A 19,837-nucleotide genomic window follows, 5' to 3' on the forward strand; every position below is an offset into this window, starting at 1 on the left:
TGGCTTCTCATCCATGGCCTGTGCAGCTTCATGGACTGAGACAGACCCCCACCAGCCATGAATACAAATTGCAAAGAACGGCAACAGATCAGATCCTGCCCTTTAGTTTTTTATAGCCTTAGCACATCACTGAAAATGGGGGTGGTGGCAGGAGGAGAGTGCAGCAACCTGTACACTGTGAATAGCAAGCAAATGTGGTTCCAACTGACATAATGAAAAAATAACGGCTATGTGACTCTTGCTTTAAAAAGGGTGAAAAACCAGCCCCTCCCCACTAGCTGTTGCACTGAGGGAACACGTCTTCGCAGCAGAGGCTGTGCAGCAAGCACGGACGGGAGCTGAGGCAGGCACACAGCTCTGCCGGGCATCTCTGCTCTGCACCATAGGCTGTGAAAACCCAGCCTTCGGAGAGAGCTTAAAATCATGGGCGCTGTTTCCTACCATGTGCCTGGATCCAGGGCTGAGAGCTGGGTTATTGATCCCTATTTTTCTATGGCACAGAACTGAAATAACAGCACCAGGCTCCTCTGGGTTGACAGTGGGGAGAAGGGCAGCAGGTCTAGCTCAGCCATTCACGAGTCTGCTAACATTTCCACAGACATCAGAGGGATGATGGGGTTGAGAGAGAAAAAGCAAAACTGAGACATGGTCCCCTGAGCATTAAACCATCATCTGTAGGATCTGAGCCTAGACAGCTCCAGGGAAGGTTAAAAAATATTGCTGCTTTGTAATAGATCAGTCATAAATACTCCTCCTCCCGTCAATAGCTCTGCTGGGAAATCCCCAACACAACCCAGCGCTTGTCCCTTGCTCACCATGCTGCTGTGCTGCTGAGTGCCAACCTCTCCTGCCCGCGGCCGCTGCGGCTGCTGCTTGCAGGGCTGGGAATGGGCAGGAGAGGAGAGAAGTGAGAGCAACAACAATGGGCTTTGCATTTGCTGGCACCTCGCGACCTGCAACAGTGGTGAGAGCTTCTCTCCAGGGAGACAAGCGCAAAGACAGCAATTTATCAGTCTGGCTGTGGTGAAAGGCCAGCAAAATGTCTCTGGGTGAGGTTTGCCCATCCTTGGCTGCATGTTAGGGCCAGGCGTGAGTTGTGAGTCAGCTGTGGGAGCGTCCAGCCCCGGACAGGCCAGGGGGACAGCTGGGACCTGGCCAGGACCCATGGGGAGAGAGAGCATCCTTCATCCCTCAGCTGCCTTCCCCAGGATGGGCTCACTGTCCCCATACCACCCCTCACCATCCCTGATTGCTGAGCAGAGCCATGGAGACTTACTCTGGGCTCCAAAATTACCAAAAGCCATGAAGAGCAGCGCTTGGAGGGCAGTTTGCTAAGAAACAAGTGGGAGATGGACACAACTGCACATCAGAGCGGGTCATCCTGGAAGGAGCCCAAAAATGAGGCTGTGGCTGAGAAACCCCCGTATGCATGGATGTCTCCAAGTAATGGGTAAGGGATGAAGGGGCTGTGTGACAAAGAGGGCAGAGGAGCTCCAGACATGCATGCACAGGAGACAGGCAGGTAAGCAGGCAACATCAGGGAGAGAACCATGAAAAAGCAGTGTATGCACATGGGGCCGTGGGTAGGGAAGCACGAGGTGTGTGCAGAGGGCATTGCAGGGGAGCAAGGGGTGGCTCTGCCCTTGTGAAAGAGCAGAGACACAAGTACGAAAATATGGACCCCTGTCAGGGATGTGGTCTCCACCACGATTGGCTTCCCAGGCAAAGGCAAGGGAGTTCCCTCTCAGCAGCTGGGTGGTTGGGGAGGCTGCAGACAGCCAGATATGATGACTGCGGCTGGGAAAACCTCAGCATGGAAAGAAGAGGGCTATGGGCAATGGTAGTAAGAAACTTGGCCATGTCTCTGTTTTATGACATAACGCCAGCATGGAGAGGGCGAGCTGCTCCCAGAGTGGGGAGAGCTGTGCAGACGGGAATGGAGTTGGTCCAGGCTGAAGGGTCAGCCTCCTCCTCCCAGCAGAACCTCAGCTCTGGTAGCTGAGCAAAGAGAATCCTCCTCCAGAAGGACAGGTCCATTCAGGCACAGGACCCTTTGGGTCCCAAGCACTCCATCAGTCATGGTTTGCCAGCCAAAAACACTCAGCACATCACTGATACTCACTTCGAGGGGAACCAGTCACGCTGGCTCTCCTTCCTGGGGAAGTCCCTGCTGGTGGCACCATGCTGGTCCCCAGTCTCCTGCTATGACATCACTGTCCCCCAGGCAGATATGGGGGCCAGGAGGGGTTTGAGAACCCACAATTTGCATTGTGTGTGCCTCTCCAGTGCTCCAAGACGGGGAAATCACAGCAAGAGATCCACAGATCAGGACCATATCCACATAGCGGATGATTTGGGGGACCTGCTGTGTACAGGGATTCAGGGGGAGGGCATTCCCCATCTGGGGACGCCTCACTCTTCCCAGTGCTGTCGAGTCACTGGTTCCAGTGCTTCCCAGTGCAGTGCCGAAGATCTCACAGCTCCATCTGCTGGCTCCGCGGCCAGGGCTGCAGAGGCTGCAGAGGGAAGATGCTGGGGAAGGGGGAGAGTTGGTGAGATAAGCTGGACAGACGGCTTAAAAAACAGAACCCACATGGTCCCTGGATCACACAGGTTTTTCTTGTTATTTGGGGTTTTTTTTAACCAACAGCCTTCAGGTTGCATATATGAAAGAGAATTTTACACCAGAAAAAAAAAAAAGCAAACCCACAGTGAGGAGTGTAAAAGGCCCTGGAGGACACAGCAGGGAGGAGAGCAGCCTGGGCTTGATGCTGTGCAAGCTGCACCAGCTCACAGTGTGTGGTGCCAGTGTCCACTGACATCTGCTCCCTGTAACTTTGCTGCAAACCTCCAGCTCTAGGTGCCCTTCAGCTGCCTTGGGTGCCCAGCTCCACCAAGGCCAAAGGCAGGAGAGCATCAGGATGTGTTTCCCCAAAAGCTGAGCCCAGCTGGTAGATAAAGGCAGCCCCCAGCTTCCCTCTGAGCTGCTCACAGGTACTTAGAAGAGGCTCTGGAGAAATTAAAAAGCACAAATGCAGAGGGCTGAGGAGAAAGGGCTGGTTTTATTCTTGCAAGTACAATCCAGTCATTGCATGGGGCAGCTGAGGGTCATCCTCATGCAGAATATGACCCGTAAGAAGCTGTCAGACCCACCAGGCTCCCCAAGGCTCGGACAAGGTGCCTGGCTGAGGCACGCCAATGTGTCCCCATCCCCTCTCAAGCTGGTGAAGCCTTGCCATGCTACGAGCAAGGGCTGACCTTGGGCACCCAATTTTCCAGGCACTGCATCAGCCCTCCCCGGCCCCATCATGCCTGTTCTTCTTTGCGAGCCACAGCTCCCACTACAGTATGGTGAAATGAAGCAGGGAAAAGAGTACTACTGCAAAAATACAGATCAAAGAGATGCTGATCCAGCAGCAGCGTTTCCAGGGGAAGTTGGTGGTGGTGGTTGAGGAGTGGTGGGTTGGAGTTGCATAGGGCCTTGTGTTCTGGTGTCTCGGGGTGCGATGGGTGCTGGTCTTGTCCATACCTTTCAAGGGTTTCCAGGCATCTGACACCGTGGCCAGCTTTGCCTTGCTGCAAATGCCGAGCTGGCACCCCTCGCAGCGGGCACTGTCGTGCGGCCCCGCCACCAGTGCGTCCACCACAACTTCCAGGAGTTTGGAGGTCTGGACGTGCACACCATAGCAGTACTCAAGGATCTTTAGCACCAGGTTGTGTAGGAGCCTCTCTGTGGTCTCCAGGCTGAATTCGGGCTCCTCCAGTTGTGGGTTGGGGCAGCGCCTGCACGCCTGGCGAAATACTCGCATGCACACCATGCCCCATCCCCGGTGCCGGCGCATGTGGAACAGGATGTGTGCTTTGGCTGAAGACCACTCATAAAAGCACTGGGAGCACTGAAACCTGCCAGAGCAAGAGGGGACCAGCTCATCCTGGGCTGCCTGCATCGAGCCAGCGGCTTGTCGTGGAGTCAGTGGGGACCAGGGCAGACAGGGCTGGTGGATTAACTTCCCTCATGCAAGCGTTACACCAAACAGTCCTCCTTGTAACAGCATGATGCTAGTCTGAGTAGTTCAACACAGATGTGAGCTAAGGGCTGGCACCAGCATTAAATATTTTAGGAGCCATGCTGCTTGCTTGGACCCCCCTGGTCTCCTCTCCTAGCCTATCCCAGCCCCACTGCCAGGAGCAGGGGTCTTTGGGGAGAGAAGCATCAGGCACCAGGTCTATTTGGGGCTTCATTCCCTCACCCATGCTGGCTCATTACGGCTCAGCGGAAGCCAACATCAAGCCGAGGTCCGGGGAAGTCAAAAAAACCCCAAGAAAAATAGAAGGAAGGTGTGGGTGGAGGCTGCAGGGCAGGTGAGATGTTTTGAAGAGTGGAAAGGTACGTAGCCCGCAACTGTTCATTTTGCACAATCTGCAAGGAGCTAAGGTCTACATTTGCTGCCACCTGGGCAAGGTCTCTGGTCAATACCCAGGATCCTACTCAGGGTGGAAGCGGTTGGGATGGGGCCTCTCACCAGCAATGCAGAGCCACAGCTTCTCTCTGCTCCAGGACCCCTTAGCCTGGTGCAGATGCGGGGACTGCTCAGGCATCGCCCTGTGTCCTAGCAGACAGTGGCTCTCCTTCTCCTCATCCTCTGGGTGCAAACCCAGCAGATTCGCCTCTAGCGTGGTGCAACTACCCCTCCTCACTGGGAGAGCTCTTTGACACCCACATGGAGAAACTCTGGGCAAACACCAGCAGCCCTTCAGCCCTGTGGACCTGTCGCACTCCTCTCCCCTCCAATTGCCATGATTTTTTTCTAGTCTGGCAATAACCCATCAAGCTTGGAACAAAATGGGAAAACCTCTCACAGCCTCACCTGCTTCCAAACTGCCCTTTCCATGTCAAAAGCTGTTTCCTGCAAGCAAACTCTGGGAAAGGCAATGGTCTGCATGGCAACCCATCAGCCCCAGCCCTGCTCCCACAGGGACCCATCCAGCAGTCCCCTACCTCCCGAGTGCACGGCGCTGCACAAACTCCTTCCATCCAGGCTTGAGGACATGCACCTGCATGGTATCATCCTTCTGAAGCGTCCATGGCTCTGTTAAGCCCATGTCAGCAATCTTCTTTGCAAAAATGTCCTGCCAAGTCTTCATGGTCCCACCTGGAGCTGGAGAACAGGTAGTCACCATGGTCAAACTTGCAGCTTCTGGGTGCCAACATGTGTGTGCAACTTACTTTTCCCCAAACTTTTCCTCTTCGCACAATGTCTTTGTGCTCGGGGACAGGAACCTTTGCTCCCGTGTGAGCAGCACCGCCCCATCCTTATCCCTGTGTCAACAGGCTCTGCTGACACTGCACCAGAGACTGGCCAGGTGAGAAGTCCCCCAAAGCAAGGACAAAGTGGGTATCTCCAAGGCCCACACATGTACCCCCAACCCTGCTGAAGCCACGGTCTCATGATGCTGCTCTATCCATAGGCAAAGAGGTTGGAAAAGCAGCCAAACCCCATGCCAGGACGTCTGTGCCCATCACTGTCACAGCAGTGGGAGGTGAACCAGCAGAGATTGCACCCAGTGTAGAAATAACGGAAGCGAAACCCACCAAAAACACAGGACTCAGCAGCTGATAAAGCTGCAGGTAACCTTATCTCTCTCTCGATAGCTGCCACCAAGCACGGGCTGTTTTTAGCAACTTTCAGCCAACTCGAGCAGAAAAAGGCCTGATATGAAACTTCAGGGTGGAAAGTTGGGGACGACGGCACCACACGTAAAACCGAAAGAGCCAAGGTGTGCTCTGTGCTGAAAGCACCCAGGGAAGGTATAAACAGCATAGCCGGGGCTGCCTGCAGCCCTCTGCCCCCCAGCTCACCCCTCTGCAGGAGCGGGTTCCCTAGGACACCCCATGGAGAGCAATGGAGGACAGCGAGCAGCTTAGTTAAGATGCCAAATGATAACTGGTCTTAAGTTAGAGGAAGATCTGCAGCTTGACAAAACAAGCTCAGCTTGCCATGGAAGTAAAACCATCTCATTTGGCATGAAACTTTCAGAGGAGACTGTCCCACATACAGAGAGGGTACAAAACGCCCCAGAATGCCTTGGAGGAAATGTGCTGGGTGGCTGCTGAGGATGAAGCCACCATGGAAAGTAATAGCAGTTCCTTGTGTTGAATGCCCAGAGCTGCACTCAGGCTCCCAGAAGCAAGAGGGTTTAATCCAAAGACTGTGGAATATTAAAGCCTGCAGTAGGACAGACCTCTGTTTGGAAGAAGAAAAAAAGCAAAAGGATCTAAGCATTGGGCTTAAAGTACTTCACGTGGGTTTCAAATGAAGTATGTCCTTTTCTGGCTTGACACCCCAAAAGCCCAGGTCCCTCAGACAGCAGTTCCAGCAGCTGGTCCTGCCCCAGAGCCAGCTGGGACAGCAGGATTGCTGAGGATATAGGTGATGGCACTTGTGGCCTCACAAGAGGGGCACGGCAGCTGCCAGCAGCAGGTGGCAGCAGCTGTGAGGTCTGAAGAGTCACCAGCACATCAGGCTCATCCTCCAGATCCCAAGAGGAAGACAGACAACATAGATAAGTCCCAGTAACCACAGGCTGGCAGGGAGCCTCTGATCTTCACTGCTGGAAGGGAAAAGCCAACAAATCATTAGTATCAAGAGCTCTGCAGGACCTTCACAACATGTGCTGCCCCTCCTGTGAGAGCAGAAGGTGTGATGAGGTCCCTGGGCAGACCCCATCATCAGCTTCGAGGTTCTTCCCTGCTTTGAGGTCCTTTCACCCTTAAATAAATCTTGAGGCTGCAATCTGAAGCAGGACTAGAAGGAAGGAAAGGTGATTTCCTGGAAACACAGAAGCCAATCAAAAGTCTACAGGATCCTTATGGAGAGCTGCCAAAGCCCTAACCTCTGGAGAGGACCTGAGTCACTGTCTGCCCAACAGCCTTGCCATGAGGACGTGGGGTCCCACCTGGACTGGGGAAGCGCCCTACAAGCAGGATGGTGAAGGAGAGGTCATCCCACCAGTGTTTCCAGTGCTCACAGGTGCAGACCAGGGGACAACCCTGGCTCTGCACCAGTGCATGGAGAGGAAGAGACGGAGCAGCAGATCTCCCTTACCCCCCCAACTCCTTTGCACAGGGCCCCCATTTCTATAGGTTCGCTATAGAAGATCCCCTCATGCACCTCACCACAGAGGGGTCTTCAGAGCAGCAAATCTCATGCAGAAAGCTGGAACGGTGCAGTGCTTAACATCGCTGTGCCACAGCATGGTGTGATGAGCCATCCACAGCAGGGTGACATCTCCTTGGGTCCCTCTGTGTTAGGAGCTGAGATTTGCCTGGGGGCGATTGAATATAGGAAAAAAACCTAAAGTTTTTGACATCTCCCCTTTATTTTGAGGGCAGTAGTGTCTGTGGCACCTTGAGCTATTTTGAGGAGGAGGAGGAGCCCCCAGGGAGGCAGCCCTCTCTCCTGGCACTCTCATATTCACCCAAACAAACTGATCACTTCATCTGGGGGATCTGTGGTTTCAGCCCAGCCCTTCTTCCCCGAGGCTGTGGCTGCAGGGCAGAGGGATGCTCCCCCCCAGGGCAGACACTGCTCCCAGCACTGCCTGTGCTGGGGGACACGTGGCTCGCTGGGGGGCTGGTGGCACCTCTGGCATGGGAAAAGGCCCCTGTCTCCAACACCCGGCTCTGATGGAAACCAGCCTCCCATTACATCACGGCAACACAACTCAAATCATGACTCACGATGCGCCGAGCCCTCCGAGTCATCTCTGAGAAGGAGCCCAGCGCTGGTCCCTCTATTAAAGCCTTTGACTTGCTTTTACTAAAGGGACTTTCCCAGAACCACCCACAGAACTGAAATTGCTTTGACGTCCTGTTCCACTTCATGCACACCTCCCGGCTCTGCCCCAGCACCTTGCTGCTTACCGGCACCCATCTGGAAACAAAAGCTGCTCCTACAGGTCCCTGCACAGCCCAGCCTTGGCAGGGACTGGGGACAAGCCCTGTCCTAGTCTCGGCACGACCCTACTGGGCTGGCCAGACCTGTTGGGGACAGACCCTGTCAATCGTCTCCATTCTGCCACACTGGTCATGGCTCCTCCATGGGATGCGTGAAGGAGGCGAACACAAGGTGCAGCCCGGGCGGTAATTTCCCTGCTGCTTTTGCACAGCCTGAAATTATTTTTTACTTCATCTCCCACCCCCAGGTGAGCCACCCAGGCGAGAGGAGGAAGTTTTCCCAGGTTCCTTATCCTCCTCTCCGTTTCTCACTGTGTGTCAGCTTCTTCGTCACTTACCCCTCCAGCACAGGGAGAAAGCGCCCACACTGTCCTGCTTGGCCCACGTGCACCCCATCCCTGCTGGGACATCCATACCTTCCCTTTGGGGTCACCCCACACCCAGGCGGCTCCATCCTGCCAGCAGTCCCCAGGAGGGGCAGAAAGGGACATCCAACCCTGGTTCCCAGGCAGGACTGCAGGGCAGGACATCCCCTCAGCAGCTGGAATGCGGTGTCTGTGGGCACAGTAAGGCTTGCAAGACAGATGGACTACCATCTCAGCAACAGGGCATAACCCTAAACACTTCTCTGTCTTTCACTGCTTTATACCAGGGCTCTTTTCCCCCACCATGAAGATTTCTCTCATCTTTTCCTGCATTAAACATGCCCAAGTCTTTTCCATCAGTAATCCTTTCAGGGAATTTTTACTCTTTTCTCCAGGTTATCAGGGTGAATTTGATTTCTAACCCTCCTCCAGACAGAGCCTACACCGTTCCCTCAATAACATTTTGCCTTCATTTGAGCCATGCTCCCCCAGAAAACCCCTGTTTAATGCCATCATGAGCTATTGATAACTGCTGATAGGACATAGTTTCCTGGGCAGCCATTCACTCATAGTGGCAGAATTTCCCATTTCCAATTTCCATTGCTTATGAGAACGTCATGTAAGGCAGGACAAAGATAGCATCGCTCCTGCTTTCTCTGCAGTACCCAGGCCGTCACCCTAATGAAAAGAAAATTAGGTGGTTTGACATAATGTGTTCCTGGTAAATCTGTGTTCTCAGACTCGGTGCTGCCCTCTCAGTGTTTACTGCTTGGTGGCCTTACTAATTTGTTCCAGCAGTTTTCTGGGTACGGAGGCAAGCTGACTCATCTGCAGTTTCCTGGATCCTCTTTTTCCCCCTTCCTTGAAGCAGACGGTGAATTGGGCATCTGTATCCTCCTAGGACATGGCAAAACCCACCACCTCTAGAGACAAGTGACAACTAACATTCTGTGATTCTGTGACTGTAGGATCCCTTCCAGGCTGAACTGTCTTCATAATCAAGCCCTTAGAGGGTCCACCTGTCCCAGGGTGGATTTGAGGTAAATGGGACCCTTTGGAAATGGACATATGCCAAGACTGGACTGTAGAGAGGGGTCACTGCCCCAGTGTCCCCTGGACTTCAGGAATGGAGAGGGATGCTGAGCAATGGGGAGAAATTGAAAGAAGGAGGTGGCTGTGAAGATGTGAGCACGTACCACCCCACATGGGTTTGGGCTCCTGTTCATCTGGTGGGCCTTGTGATGGCCCCTCCAGGGGTAAGGAGGGAGCTCAGTCCCTTTTGACAAGGTTCTGTCCTGGTGCCATGGGTGGTGGGTTTGCTCTTGGGAGCTCACGCCTGGCTGGGGAGCACAGGCTGCGTTGCTTGCCTCGGTGCCCCAGGATCCAGCCTGCCAGCATCCTTCTCGAGTAGCACCACCTGCTAAAGTGAGGAGAAGAAAGAAGGAGAAACCCTGGAGCCAACTCAAAGCAAAACCAGAGAAAGCAACATGAGGGCGGCGGGAGGAAACACAGATGTTCTGCAAACCTATGGCAGGTTCAGCAACAGGCAGGGTGAGGCTTTCGGTGGGACAGGACGGAGGAGATGCTGTGGGCCTGGACCCCTCTGGACACACCAGGGTTGTGCAAGCTGGCCGTGGTTAGGGGTCCCTCCCACCAATCACCCATGGCATCCACCAGCTCATCCCAACACCCAGATCCTCCAGGACCAACAGTCACTTTCCCAGCAAGTCAAAGCCAAGGCAATGCTCCCACACCAGACCGGTCCCACCTACAGATCATTCCATTAACTTGGTGGCCAAATAACCCACAGATTTGCTGCAGCACCTGCAGCCCAACCTCTCTCAAACCAAAACATGGCTCTGAGACCTCGCAGTGACCAAGACAGTGCTCACTTGTAGAGGACCTTACTGCCACACGACCTGGCCACCCCTTCTCCTCCCCAGCATCTGCAGTGTCCCATTCTGCAAGAGTGGTGCTTTGCTGCTCCATGACATGGTTCACCTCAAAGACAGTGCCACCAGCAGCAGGAGAGGACTCCATCTCTATATTTGTCTGCCTGCCCAGTTTTCTTGAGACGCACTTTGAGGCTCAGGTTTCTTTAAGGGGTGCTTGCTCACACAGTCTTTCAATCACCTTTAATCAAGGCTGGACTATATAAGGAGCCAGCCTAGCTCTTAAGCACCTGTGTAGGGTGGGTTTTCTTGTCAAAGGTGTATATGCAACTTCCTGCAGATGCTGATAGGGATCAGTCCCAGCTTTCTGAGGTCTTCCAGACGGTTCTGGCCATTCTCCATCAGCAATGCACCAGTATGGGTCTGGAGAGGAGCTCTGCTTTCTGGAGCTCTGCTTTCTATATCTCCCAGCTGCATGCAGTTCTTCAGAGCTGACATGGCGTTTTGGCACCGTCAGTTGCGGCAGCCACTCCTTGGGGGACCACCAGGTATTGGTCTGTGGTTGGAAGCAATTGCTGTAGCTGCCAGACCACAATGTGCAGGAAATGCAGCAGCTTTGGTGACCACAGCCAACCCCTCAGCTGTACCCAGGTCCTGGTGTGGGAGGAGCTACAGCATGTGGATGGAGGATCTGGGGGGCTGTGTGTCTGCAGGGGTGTTCATGTATTTGGCACACAGTAGCTGTGCAAATCTGGGGGTATGCACACAAATTTGCGTGGGGAGTTGTGTGCACATTTGTGTGTGCATGAGCGTTTGTGTGGGCTTGCACGTCAGTGTGCACAGCCAGGCTGGTCATGCTTGCTCTGGGGTGATACAGGGTAGGGGGGGAGATTGGAACCTTCCCAGTTTGGCTGCTGTGCACTTGTGAGCACAAACCACAGGGGAAGGGGCTGTCAGAAGCGTTCTCCTTTATTTGCATCAACAATGCTGGTAGGAATGAGATGGGCAGGCCCAAATCTATGCCCTGTCTCCTCTGGCCTTTCAGGAGTTGTTCCCAGTGATGGTATATCCTGAGAGCACAGAAGAGTTGGGTCCAGGTGCTATTCAATTTTACAGGGTCTTGTTCTTCTCCCACTTGCACAGCTGTGAGCCTCATCTTTCCCAAAATGGGATGCTGAGGTCCTGCTTTTGTGCTGCCAGTGGCTCTGAGGCACAGGGATTAGCCCCAGTGGCTGTGATGCTGCAGGTAGCGAGGTTTAAAACCAGAGCCAGGTGTCAGGGTCTGCCTAACCACTCTGCAACACGCCTCCTCTCCACAGCCTAAACCAATGACCACTGAAACCCTTCCACCCACATCCCTACAGAGCCAACAAAGCAGCTGCGGCAGGAAGGATGTACCCCAAAACCGTACCAAGCCCATCTCAACCCAGCCTCTCCTCTGTGGAGGCAAGGAAAGCCAAAGGACTTCAGGATGTCAGCTCAACTCCCCAGAAAGCCTGATGCAAACCTTAGCATCATAGGTGGAAGTGAATTTGAGTTCTCGCTGAATTCAGAGTGGAGAAAAGGGACATAAGCCTGACAGCTGGTGCAAATAAAGGGCAGCCAGCTGGTATGGGTGCAGTGGTGGGCAAAAGCAGAGGGACCTCTGATAATGGAGTGAGGGGCATGGGAAGGATGTGGGAAGGTGGAGCTGGGAAAGCCAGAACTGGGGACTTCTCAGCATGGGAGGTAAAACAGCTTCCTCCAGATCCTGCGCAGTGACCCCAGGAAGACTGAACTACTATCAGCACACTGGAGGGAAAGTCAAAACCGTGGGTGGCTTCTCTTCTACCTTGCACAGAAAGACAAGAGCAGCTCCTGCACATGAATGCTCTTGGCTCCCCATCCCTGAGTGGGATGCTGGAGTGTGGGGGCTGACACCCATCTCAGGGCACTGCTTGGTTTGAGGATGCTCAGCTGGGAGCTTGAAACCTGCATCCCATCCTGAGCTCATCCCAGCCTTGCTCCTGCTCTGGCCAGCACAGCCAGTGCTGTGTCCAGCACAGGGGAGTGTAGCTTGGGTTTCTGCCAGTGTTGGGCACCCTGTCCTCTAAACAGGGATAGGAGATGATGTCTGGCAGTTTGGAGGATCCTCACCACTCCTCCCACACATCCCCAGGCCCCAGCCTTGCTCCCTGCAGGGGCAGGATTGCAGACAGGCTGCTGGGGAGCCAGAGCGGCACAGGTGCTGCTGCAGGCTGGGTGTTCTCCCATTGCAAACGGCAGAAGGAGATACTTTTGCTACACCTCCAGCCTCACTGGATGGCTTGAGAGGCTCCAGCCAGCTGCAAACCACCATCCACCGAGAGGGGAAGGGACCCAGCCCCAGCCATTCCTGAGGAGCCATAGATGCAGCCAGGGGGGTGCAGGAAGGGCTGAAGACCCAACAGCTCTGCTGCCCGAAAGGCAGGATGGAAAATATGAAGTGGGGCCTACCATCTCACTGATATCGCATCTGACGGGAAAGCCAAAAACAAAACTGCTGACTGAGCTTCCAGTTCTCGCCCGCTGCGGCTGCCTCCTGCCTTGGCTTTCCGGGTGAGCTGAGCCCAGCCGGCCACCGCAGGGCTCTGCCGGGGCACGGAGCAGGGCTGCTGCTGGCCAAAGTGGATGTTGTGGGAGCTACAGCACTGCCTGTGGTGGCTACTGGGGACTGAAGGGGGCCACAGCATCCACTGTCCTGCTCTGAGAGAGGGTGAGAGCCATCCCAGGTGGATATGCATCCTATCTGGTCCCCTCTTGAGGCTTCTCAAGCACTTTCTAGCCCACACAGGGGACAAACTGCAGTGCCTGGCATGCCTCACCCCTTCTTCCAGCAACTGGGCTGCCTCCCACAAGGCTGCGCTGGTTTTACTGGGGGTAAGGGAAAAAGAAACCTGCTGACGGTACCACCAAAGTGTGATATGCAAGTGACTGTTCTCGGTTTCCGCTGGGTTTCGTGGTCTCCTGCCAGGTCTCTGCTGACTCCAAAGCCACTCCTTACTGGGATTTCTCCCCTCTCAAGCAGTTGTTGCATCTTTCGGTTCTGGTTTCTGGCAAGTGGCATGGCCTCAGCATCACTTCCAAGAGGGAAAACGGAAGTTTGCAGCCAGAAAGTTGTACTGAGCACCATGCCGTGAGCTGCACTCTCTGGCTGATGGCAGCCAGGTCCCTGGCATGGCAGGGATGCTCATCCCTGGCTGGGTGAGTACCCTGAGATCAGCCTGGTAAGGGAGGGGCTTGGTTTGCAGCTGTACCTGGGGGCCAGCCTAGAGAGGGGCAAGAGGAAAAAGAGCGGTGGCTTCTCTAAATTATTAAGAGCAGCTTCGTGGAAGAGCGGCTTGCATATCGCACAGAGCGGCCCAGGAACCACAACAGAAGGTGCCGCCTCCTGGCTCTCGCCTGCGCTGCCAAGAGCCGTTATTTGCCTGCCCACGCGTTCGCCATCACGAGTCAACAAACTCCCCAGACGTGAAACCCTTTATTCACCCTCAGGGCTGGACCCATCTCCCACCTGTGGAGGGAGGGGTGCGGGGGTAGATTTCCCCTCTTGTAGAAAAGGAAAGTGCCTGGAGAGAGGAAGAAAAGTAGCTGCCTGCTTCCCAGGGGTTTCTTTAAACATCGGTACACAAGACAGTCTCTGCCCTGGGGAAGGAGAAGCCCTCAGCCCCAGGCTCCCCCACAGGCAACATCTCCCCGGATCTGCTCCAGCTCTGTCCTCCAAGCTTTTCCTCTCGCAGTTGTGCTTTGCTGTTTGAGTCAGATCCAGGCAAGGGAAGCAGCACGGTCACTCCAGGGAGCCCCAGGTGAAGGCAGAAAATCGAGACATTATGTAAATCGCCTTTGGCACAGTCCCGTCGGCATCGCTGCTCTGCCCCAGCCCAGCATGTGGAGCAGCAGGAACCTTCCTCATTCCGCGGTACCCACCCCACGGCCACGATCCTGCCGTGGCCAGGACTGTCCACTACCAGCTCCAGCAGCGGTGCCTCCATTGCTCCGGTCCTTGCAGGCTGGATTTTTCCAAATTGCAAACTGGGGTGGGAGTGAGGGGCTGGGGCAGCCTGTCCCTACCGAACTCCAGCGAGGAGGGACCCTGGCCCTCAGCAGGGCTGTGACTGCAGCTGCCGAGTCCTCTCATTCTGGTGCTTCTTCCCCCGCTCTGGTGTGATGGGTTTCTCCTCTGGGAAGATGATGGTGGCGTATTCAGTCTGGTCGACCAGCCGGGTCTCAGGCAGCACCTGAGTGCACTGATCCCGCTGAAACTCCAGCACGCCATAGTCCACAGTGGACACAGGCACCACAGGGGGCTTCTCTTCCTCCTGCAAGGAAACCATGTCCGGATGATTCATCATTCAGAGGTATCCGCCATCCCCAGCACAAGCCCCCTTTTTACAGCAAGTGCCAAAACCAGCTCTGAAGCATCCCAGGAGAGTGAAGGTGATACAAGGCAGAAAGACACATAGACCTGGGATAGCATTTGCGCAGAGAAACCAGACCATGAGCCTTGGAGTCACTGCTGAGATCATGGGGGTCTCAGCTCTCTGCCTCTGCACGCAGTGGGGCTTGCTGCCTGCCTGGCCATTAAAGGCAGGGTCATGCTAGGACACCTTTTCTCACATCTCCACCAGGCTCTAAGCTGGCACAGCATGCACAAGAGCCCAGGACTGAGTTCGCTCAGTGTGGAGAGGGGAGAGCAAGGGGCCAACCGCCTCGCTAACTTCAGCTACCTAAGGGTGTTGAAGAGAAGACATAGCCAGACTCCTGGCAGCGCCCAGCAAAAGGAAGAGAGCAAGAGAAATTTTAGCTTAGTATACTGAAGGGGGGAACATTTTGTCCCATTTTGTACAGCAACACTATCCACAGTCAAAGATAACCTCACTTTGAGCAAGGGTTGGACTACAGGGGTCTCATCCTATCTCAGGCAGTTTTTTGATTGTGATGGGGCTTTGATACAGGTGCAAAAAAGCAGTTGTAGCTGTGCAGAAAAGATTGAACAGCATCAGAGAAGACAGGAGAAGCGAGAAGCCTGTGAGAGCTGATAAAGGGAGGCTCCACACCCCAGCGATGCTGCAATGCTCCCTTGTAGCAGGGCAGAGCATCAGAGACGGAAAACTCACCGCTAGCACGTTTTCACTTGGTGGTTTCTGCACATCTGCGAAGTAACACATTTGGTTAGAAGATACTTGTGTGCCAACACAGCACAAGCATCTGGGGCTGGGGCTGACCAAGCCTGCACATCCTAGGAGAGCCCCAGACACCACAAACATGACACCACGCTTTGTCCTTCTCCACTCAGGGTCTAACACCATGAACATTACAAGGATAAGTGAGATACACAGTCTAGGGCTTAATCGGGATTAGTGGGATTCAACTCCTTGGGGGTTCCCCTCTGGGAGAGCCCCTTGGTTGCCCATGATAAGAGACCATGCTAACAAGCAGTTCAGAGCCACAGCACGTGGCCTGGGGGGTCTGCAAAGGGTGAGCATGGCCCCAAGCATCCTTTTCCCTTAGGCATAGAGATACCTGTCCCATGGGGACATGTCACAGCTAAGTTTAGCAGGTTAAACCAGCCCATGTACCCCAGGGAGCTGCAGGCATGTGGCTGCCCCTGTGTTCAAGCTGGATTTGTTGGATAAGCATCAGCCCATGGGGGATCATACCTCCTCTCCTGTATGTGACGGTGAGGTAGCCAAAAATCAGCAGCACAACCGCCCCAGCTAGCAGCAGAATGCCCAGGAGCAGGGCCTTGAAGTGATCTGGGGGATTGCCTTCCTCCATCTCGGGCTCATTGGTGGTGTTTGTCTTCTCAGGGGGCGCTGTAATAGCCGTCCAAAAAAGAGGGAACAAAATCAGCAGATCAGGTGTGTAAAATGGTTTCTACAGTCCCTGAGAAAGTCACCATGTGAACATAGCGGCTGTTCCCCAGAAAGGGCTCAGTCCCTGGCAGGCTGTCACATCCCTCCAGAGGCCCTGAATTTGGGCTGACTTGGGTGATGTTTTGGCCATGTCCCATTCCTTCCCATTGCAGGTGGAGATGATGATGCCACGCTGCTGAGAGCTCGGGTGCAGGGGGCCAGGGAACTGCATGACCCCATGCCCGGAAGAGCCCTATGGAGGACACGGCTTCCCCAACCTTCCTAGCTGCTTCTGCACCCTGGAGCCAGCGCAGATTCAGCTCACGGTGGGAGGAGATGCTGTGAAATACAGTTAACTTTTGCAGTGTTTTTCTTTTTTGTAAAAGGCCATCTTCAGCCCCCCAAAGCCTCCATCCTGCCAAGCAAGTGCATGGCCTATCTTCCTGTGAGATCTCAGCCTCCCACACCATAGGGCTACCAGACCCTCCCACCGCATGGTTTACAAGAACAGTATCTACACCAACACCAGCTGTTCAAAGGCTCTGAGCCCTGGTTGTCACCTCAAACACAAGCCCTGTTCCCTGATAAAGGAGCTGTTCAGGTGTGCGGGCAGCTCCCTACACTGGTCTCCTGCCTCTATCCATGGGCAAGAACTCACTCCCCCCCGCAGCATCACTGGGGATGCAGCCCCAGCAGGATGGAGACCTCCTGCCTCAGGGCCAGATCCAGCACAGTGCAGATGTGTGAGGACAGCCTGTGTCCCTGGGCATCAACCAGGCATGCAAAGGAAAGGGGAAATGGCAGAGCTGTGCTCTCCTGACCCACACCAGGAACCCACCCAGCGAGGTACCACCTGCCTTGTGCCCTGGGGCTGCGGTGTGCCTGGAGGAGCCATAGCACCACAGGACAACACCAACAACCTGTCCCCATCAGGGCAGCCCCCAGGCTGACCTGTGACCACCAGATGGGACCGGTTGCTTTCCATCACTTTATTGGGTTCAAAGAAGGCGATCAGCCCACAGTAGTAGGAGCCTGAGTCATTCTGGTGAAGGTTCAGGATCTCGATCTTGAAGGCAGGAGTGTGGTTGGTGGTCAGGTACTTCTCTGTCATCGTCGGGGGGCTGTTCCGGCTGATCTCTGCAATTTTTTGGGCTTGGCTGTGGTTGGTCTCCTTGTACCAATTGAGGCTGTACTCTGAGCCAGAGTCATTCTCCATGGAGATGTTGCAGAAGAAGGTGGCTGAGCTGCCTGCAGGGAGAGTTAGCATAGCTGGGAAGAGGGTCACTGTTGGGGAGAGAGGAAACAAGGAAAACACATGGTTACAGTGGGCACAGGTCTCAGACACAGCCGTATCCCCCATGCAAGAACCAGAAATGCAAAGAGTGCCATAGCCCATTATCACCCCCACCAGTGCCCCATCCCATGGAGAAGTGATGGGCTCCTCCATCCCAAACCCAGAGGCCCCGTGCTCTCCCCAGCTGTTTCACTCTCAGCTCCTGAAGGGAGAAGGTAAATCCCCTAAATCCTAAGGGGATTTACAAAAACGTGCCAGCAAGTGCTTGCGAGCCCAGCCCTGTGCCATCACCAGCACCCAGCTCACTGCGGCCAGGCTCTGGGGTTTGCCAGCAACACAGGTAGCTGGATGCTTGGCCAGTCCACAGCATCACCCCGGATCATGGGGAGGTACCCCAGACCTCAGGAGGTACTCAGGAGGTCTCTCCCCTCCTGAGTGTCCCCAGGGGTAGTAACTGTACTGTGAAGTGGTTTCAGTAGAGCAAATTGTGCTCTGGGCTACCTAAAATTAACCCAGAACACCTGTACTGGGGAAAACAAACTTAGGGGGTTGTACTATTTTAAAATCTATGCGTATTTTAGTGTCTGAGTCATCTTTCCTCCAGCTGATGTTGCCTCTGGAAGTGAGCAGAGGGACCAAGCCCTGGACCGGGGCAGTGCCCCACGGTGCAGCCCATCCTGCCTGGGGGCTCCGGCTCTGTCCCCTGCTCCATGCTGGGAGCACAGAGCAGGCAGGTGCTGCCCAGAGCACTGTATTTGCCACCTCCAGCTTGAGATCAGGGCAGAGCGACCTGGAGCTTATGGACCCTTTTCCAGCTGCTTGTCCCCTCCTTGCATGTATGTGGGCAGCCTGGCACCCACCCTGGGGGGTCTTGGCCAGGCTTGCTGTGTTGTTCCCAGCACAGAGGACAGTTGGCCATGGCCGCAGACCCCCAGCCCTTAGCACCAGCCCTGTTGCTTCACCACACTTCCCTGCCCGTGATCCCCATAGGTTCATCCTCCTTGGCAGCAGGTATGCTACATATTTGGGCCAGGCTCCCAACGTCTCAGCTCAGCCAGCCCCATCCAGAAGGACAAGGCGGCTACCACATTAACTTTTGCTCGAAGCAATAAAAAGCAGGAAGAAGTATTTCTCACACGAGTTATCTGACCAAGCATTTCAAACTGCCAATGCTTTGCAACATGCCTGCCGTTAAGAAATTTATCTTCCATTTGAAAATGGAAGAAATTTCTGAAGAAATCACCACCGATGGCAGCCCTAAGGCTTGCGGACAGAGTCAGAAAGTCCCTCCCGTCTCTTCAGCACTGGTCTGAGACCACAGGACCATGATCTCAGCATCATGAGCCAGAAAAGGAACTCAAACAATTCTTCAAATAGATACAGGATTAGATGGAAAACTGGGCTGAGAAATGACAGATGAAACCAAACAGGAGAAGGGAGAGAAGCAAGTGCCTCAGCTCCCACAAGCAGCGCTGGCCACTGCAGTGCCCAAATCAAGAGACGTAATTTTTGCAGTGTTTTGGGTTATTTGTGTTTAACAGGAAACATTCAGCAGGCTTGGGGCTTTGCTTCCTACCCAGTGCCACTGCCAGCAATGAATGAAGCGCTCAGAGGAATTCTGAAAGCAGAGGTCGAGTTTACATGCTTCGTCTCAGTGTCAGAGGTAACATCTGCTCCACGGGATGCCCAGCCCTGCGACCACCGTTGAGGCAGAAAACACCTGAAGCCACCAAGGAGAGAACTGGGCTGTGAGGAAGGGGTGACAGAGCTTCATCAGGGCTCTTGTTTACTCTGTCTGGACTCACCCCTTCCCCTCCATCTCCCCTTCTTCCCCAAATTTCACCTTGAACAAACTGCACACAGTACCCTGGCTGCCTCAGGGTCAAGCCCAAACCGGGAGGCACAGCCCAAGGGTGCAGCCTGAAGCTGTGAGAGCCAGAGCAGAAAACTTCCAGACCCCACATGGCACTGGCAAACACAGGCTTTCAACGAGAGTCTCAACACTGAACCCCAAATACAGCCAGTGTGCCCACAATACAGCTCCAGCGCAGGTACCGCGGGCTGGGGACTTGTCTCATTCTCCATCCTTTAACCCCATTTCTGCGCCAAGCATCCCCATTTCCCTTGCTTCAGCAGCTCGTACCCAAAAGCTTTGGGTTTTCTTGATTTCTTGATGCCAGAGCTATTTTTAACTACAAAGTTTCCAGCCCTTAGACATTTTCCACCAGCTGAGAACGACATGGGCACCGCGCTCTGGTACCTACCCCGGCGGCAGCCGGCCAGCATGGGGCCACAGCAGAGCAGGATGGCACAGAGGCTGGTCAGGGCCATCTCCACACTGCCCCACATCATCTTCGAGGCAGCCGAAGCCATGGCGAGCTGGTCGGGCAGGTGTGCCGTGCTGTACTGTGCTGTGCCACCCCCGGCTCTCTGTGTTTCCTTCCCCGCAGCGGTAG

At 54.6% G+C, this 19,837-nt stretch overlaps 2 protein-coding genes across 2 annotated transcripts; both read right to left on the reverse strand.

Annotated features, from left to right (window-relative positions):
- Positions 1-3,043: 3,043 nt before the first annotated feature.
- LOC136105309 (receptor-transporting protein 3-like) lies at positions 3,044-5,256 on the reverse strand. Its single transcript, XM_065845010.2, has 2 exons — positions 5,000-5,256; positions 3,044-3,903 (listed from the first exon to the last, which is right to left on the reverse strand). The coding sequence occupies exons 1-2, from the start codon at positions 5,179-5,181 to the stop codon at positions 3,342-3,344; spliced, it is 744 nt and encodes a 247-aa protein (XP_065701082.1). The 5' UTR covers positions 5,182-5,256; the 3' UTR covers positions 3,044-3,341.
- A 9,076-nt stretch (positions 5,257-14,332) lies between these two features.
- On the reverse strand, positions 14,333-19,754 carry LOC136104826 (programmed cell death protein 1). Its single transcript, XM_065844064.1, has 5 exons — positions 19,646-19,754; positions 17,039-17,371; positions 15,893-16,048; positions 15,350-15,384; positions 14,333-14,551 (listed from the first exon to the last, which is right to left on the reverse strand). Exons 1-5 carry the CDS (start codon positions 19,752-19,754, stop codon positions 14,333-14,335), a joined length of 852 nt encoding a protein of 283 aa, XP_065700136.1.
- Positions 19,755-19,837: the final 83 nt, after the last annotated feature.

Source organism: Patagioenas fasciata, chromosome 9 (assembly GCF_037038585.1).
Source record: "Patagioenas fasciata isolate bPatFas1 chromosome 9, bPatFas1.hap1, whole genome shotgun sequence".
Lineage (NCBI taxonomy): Eukaryota > Metazoa > Chordata > Aves > Columbiformes > Columbidae > Patagioenas > Patagioenas fasciata.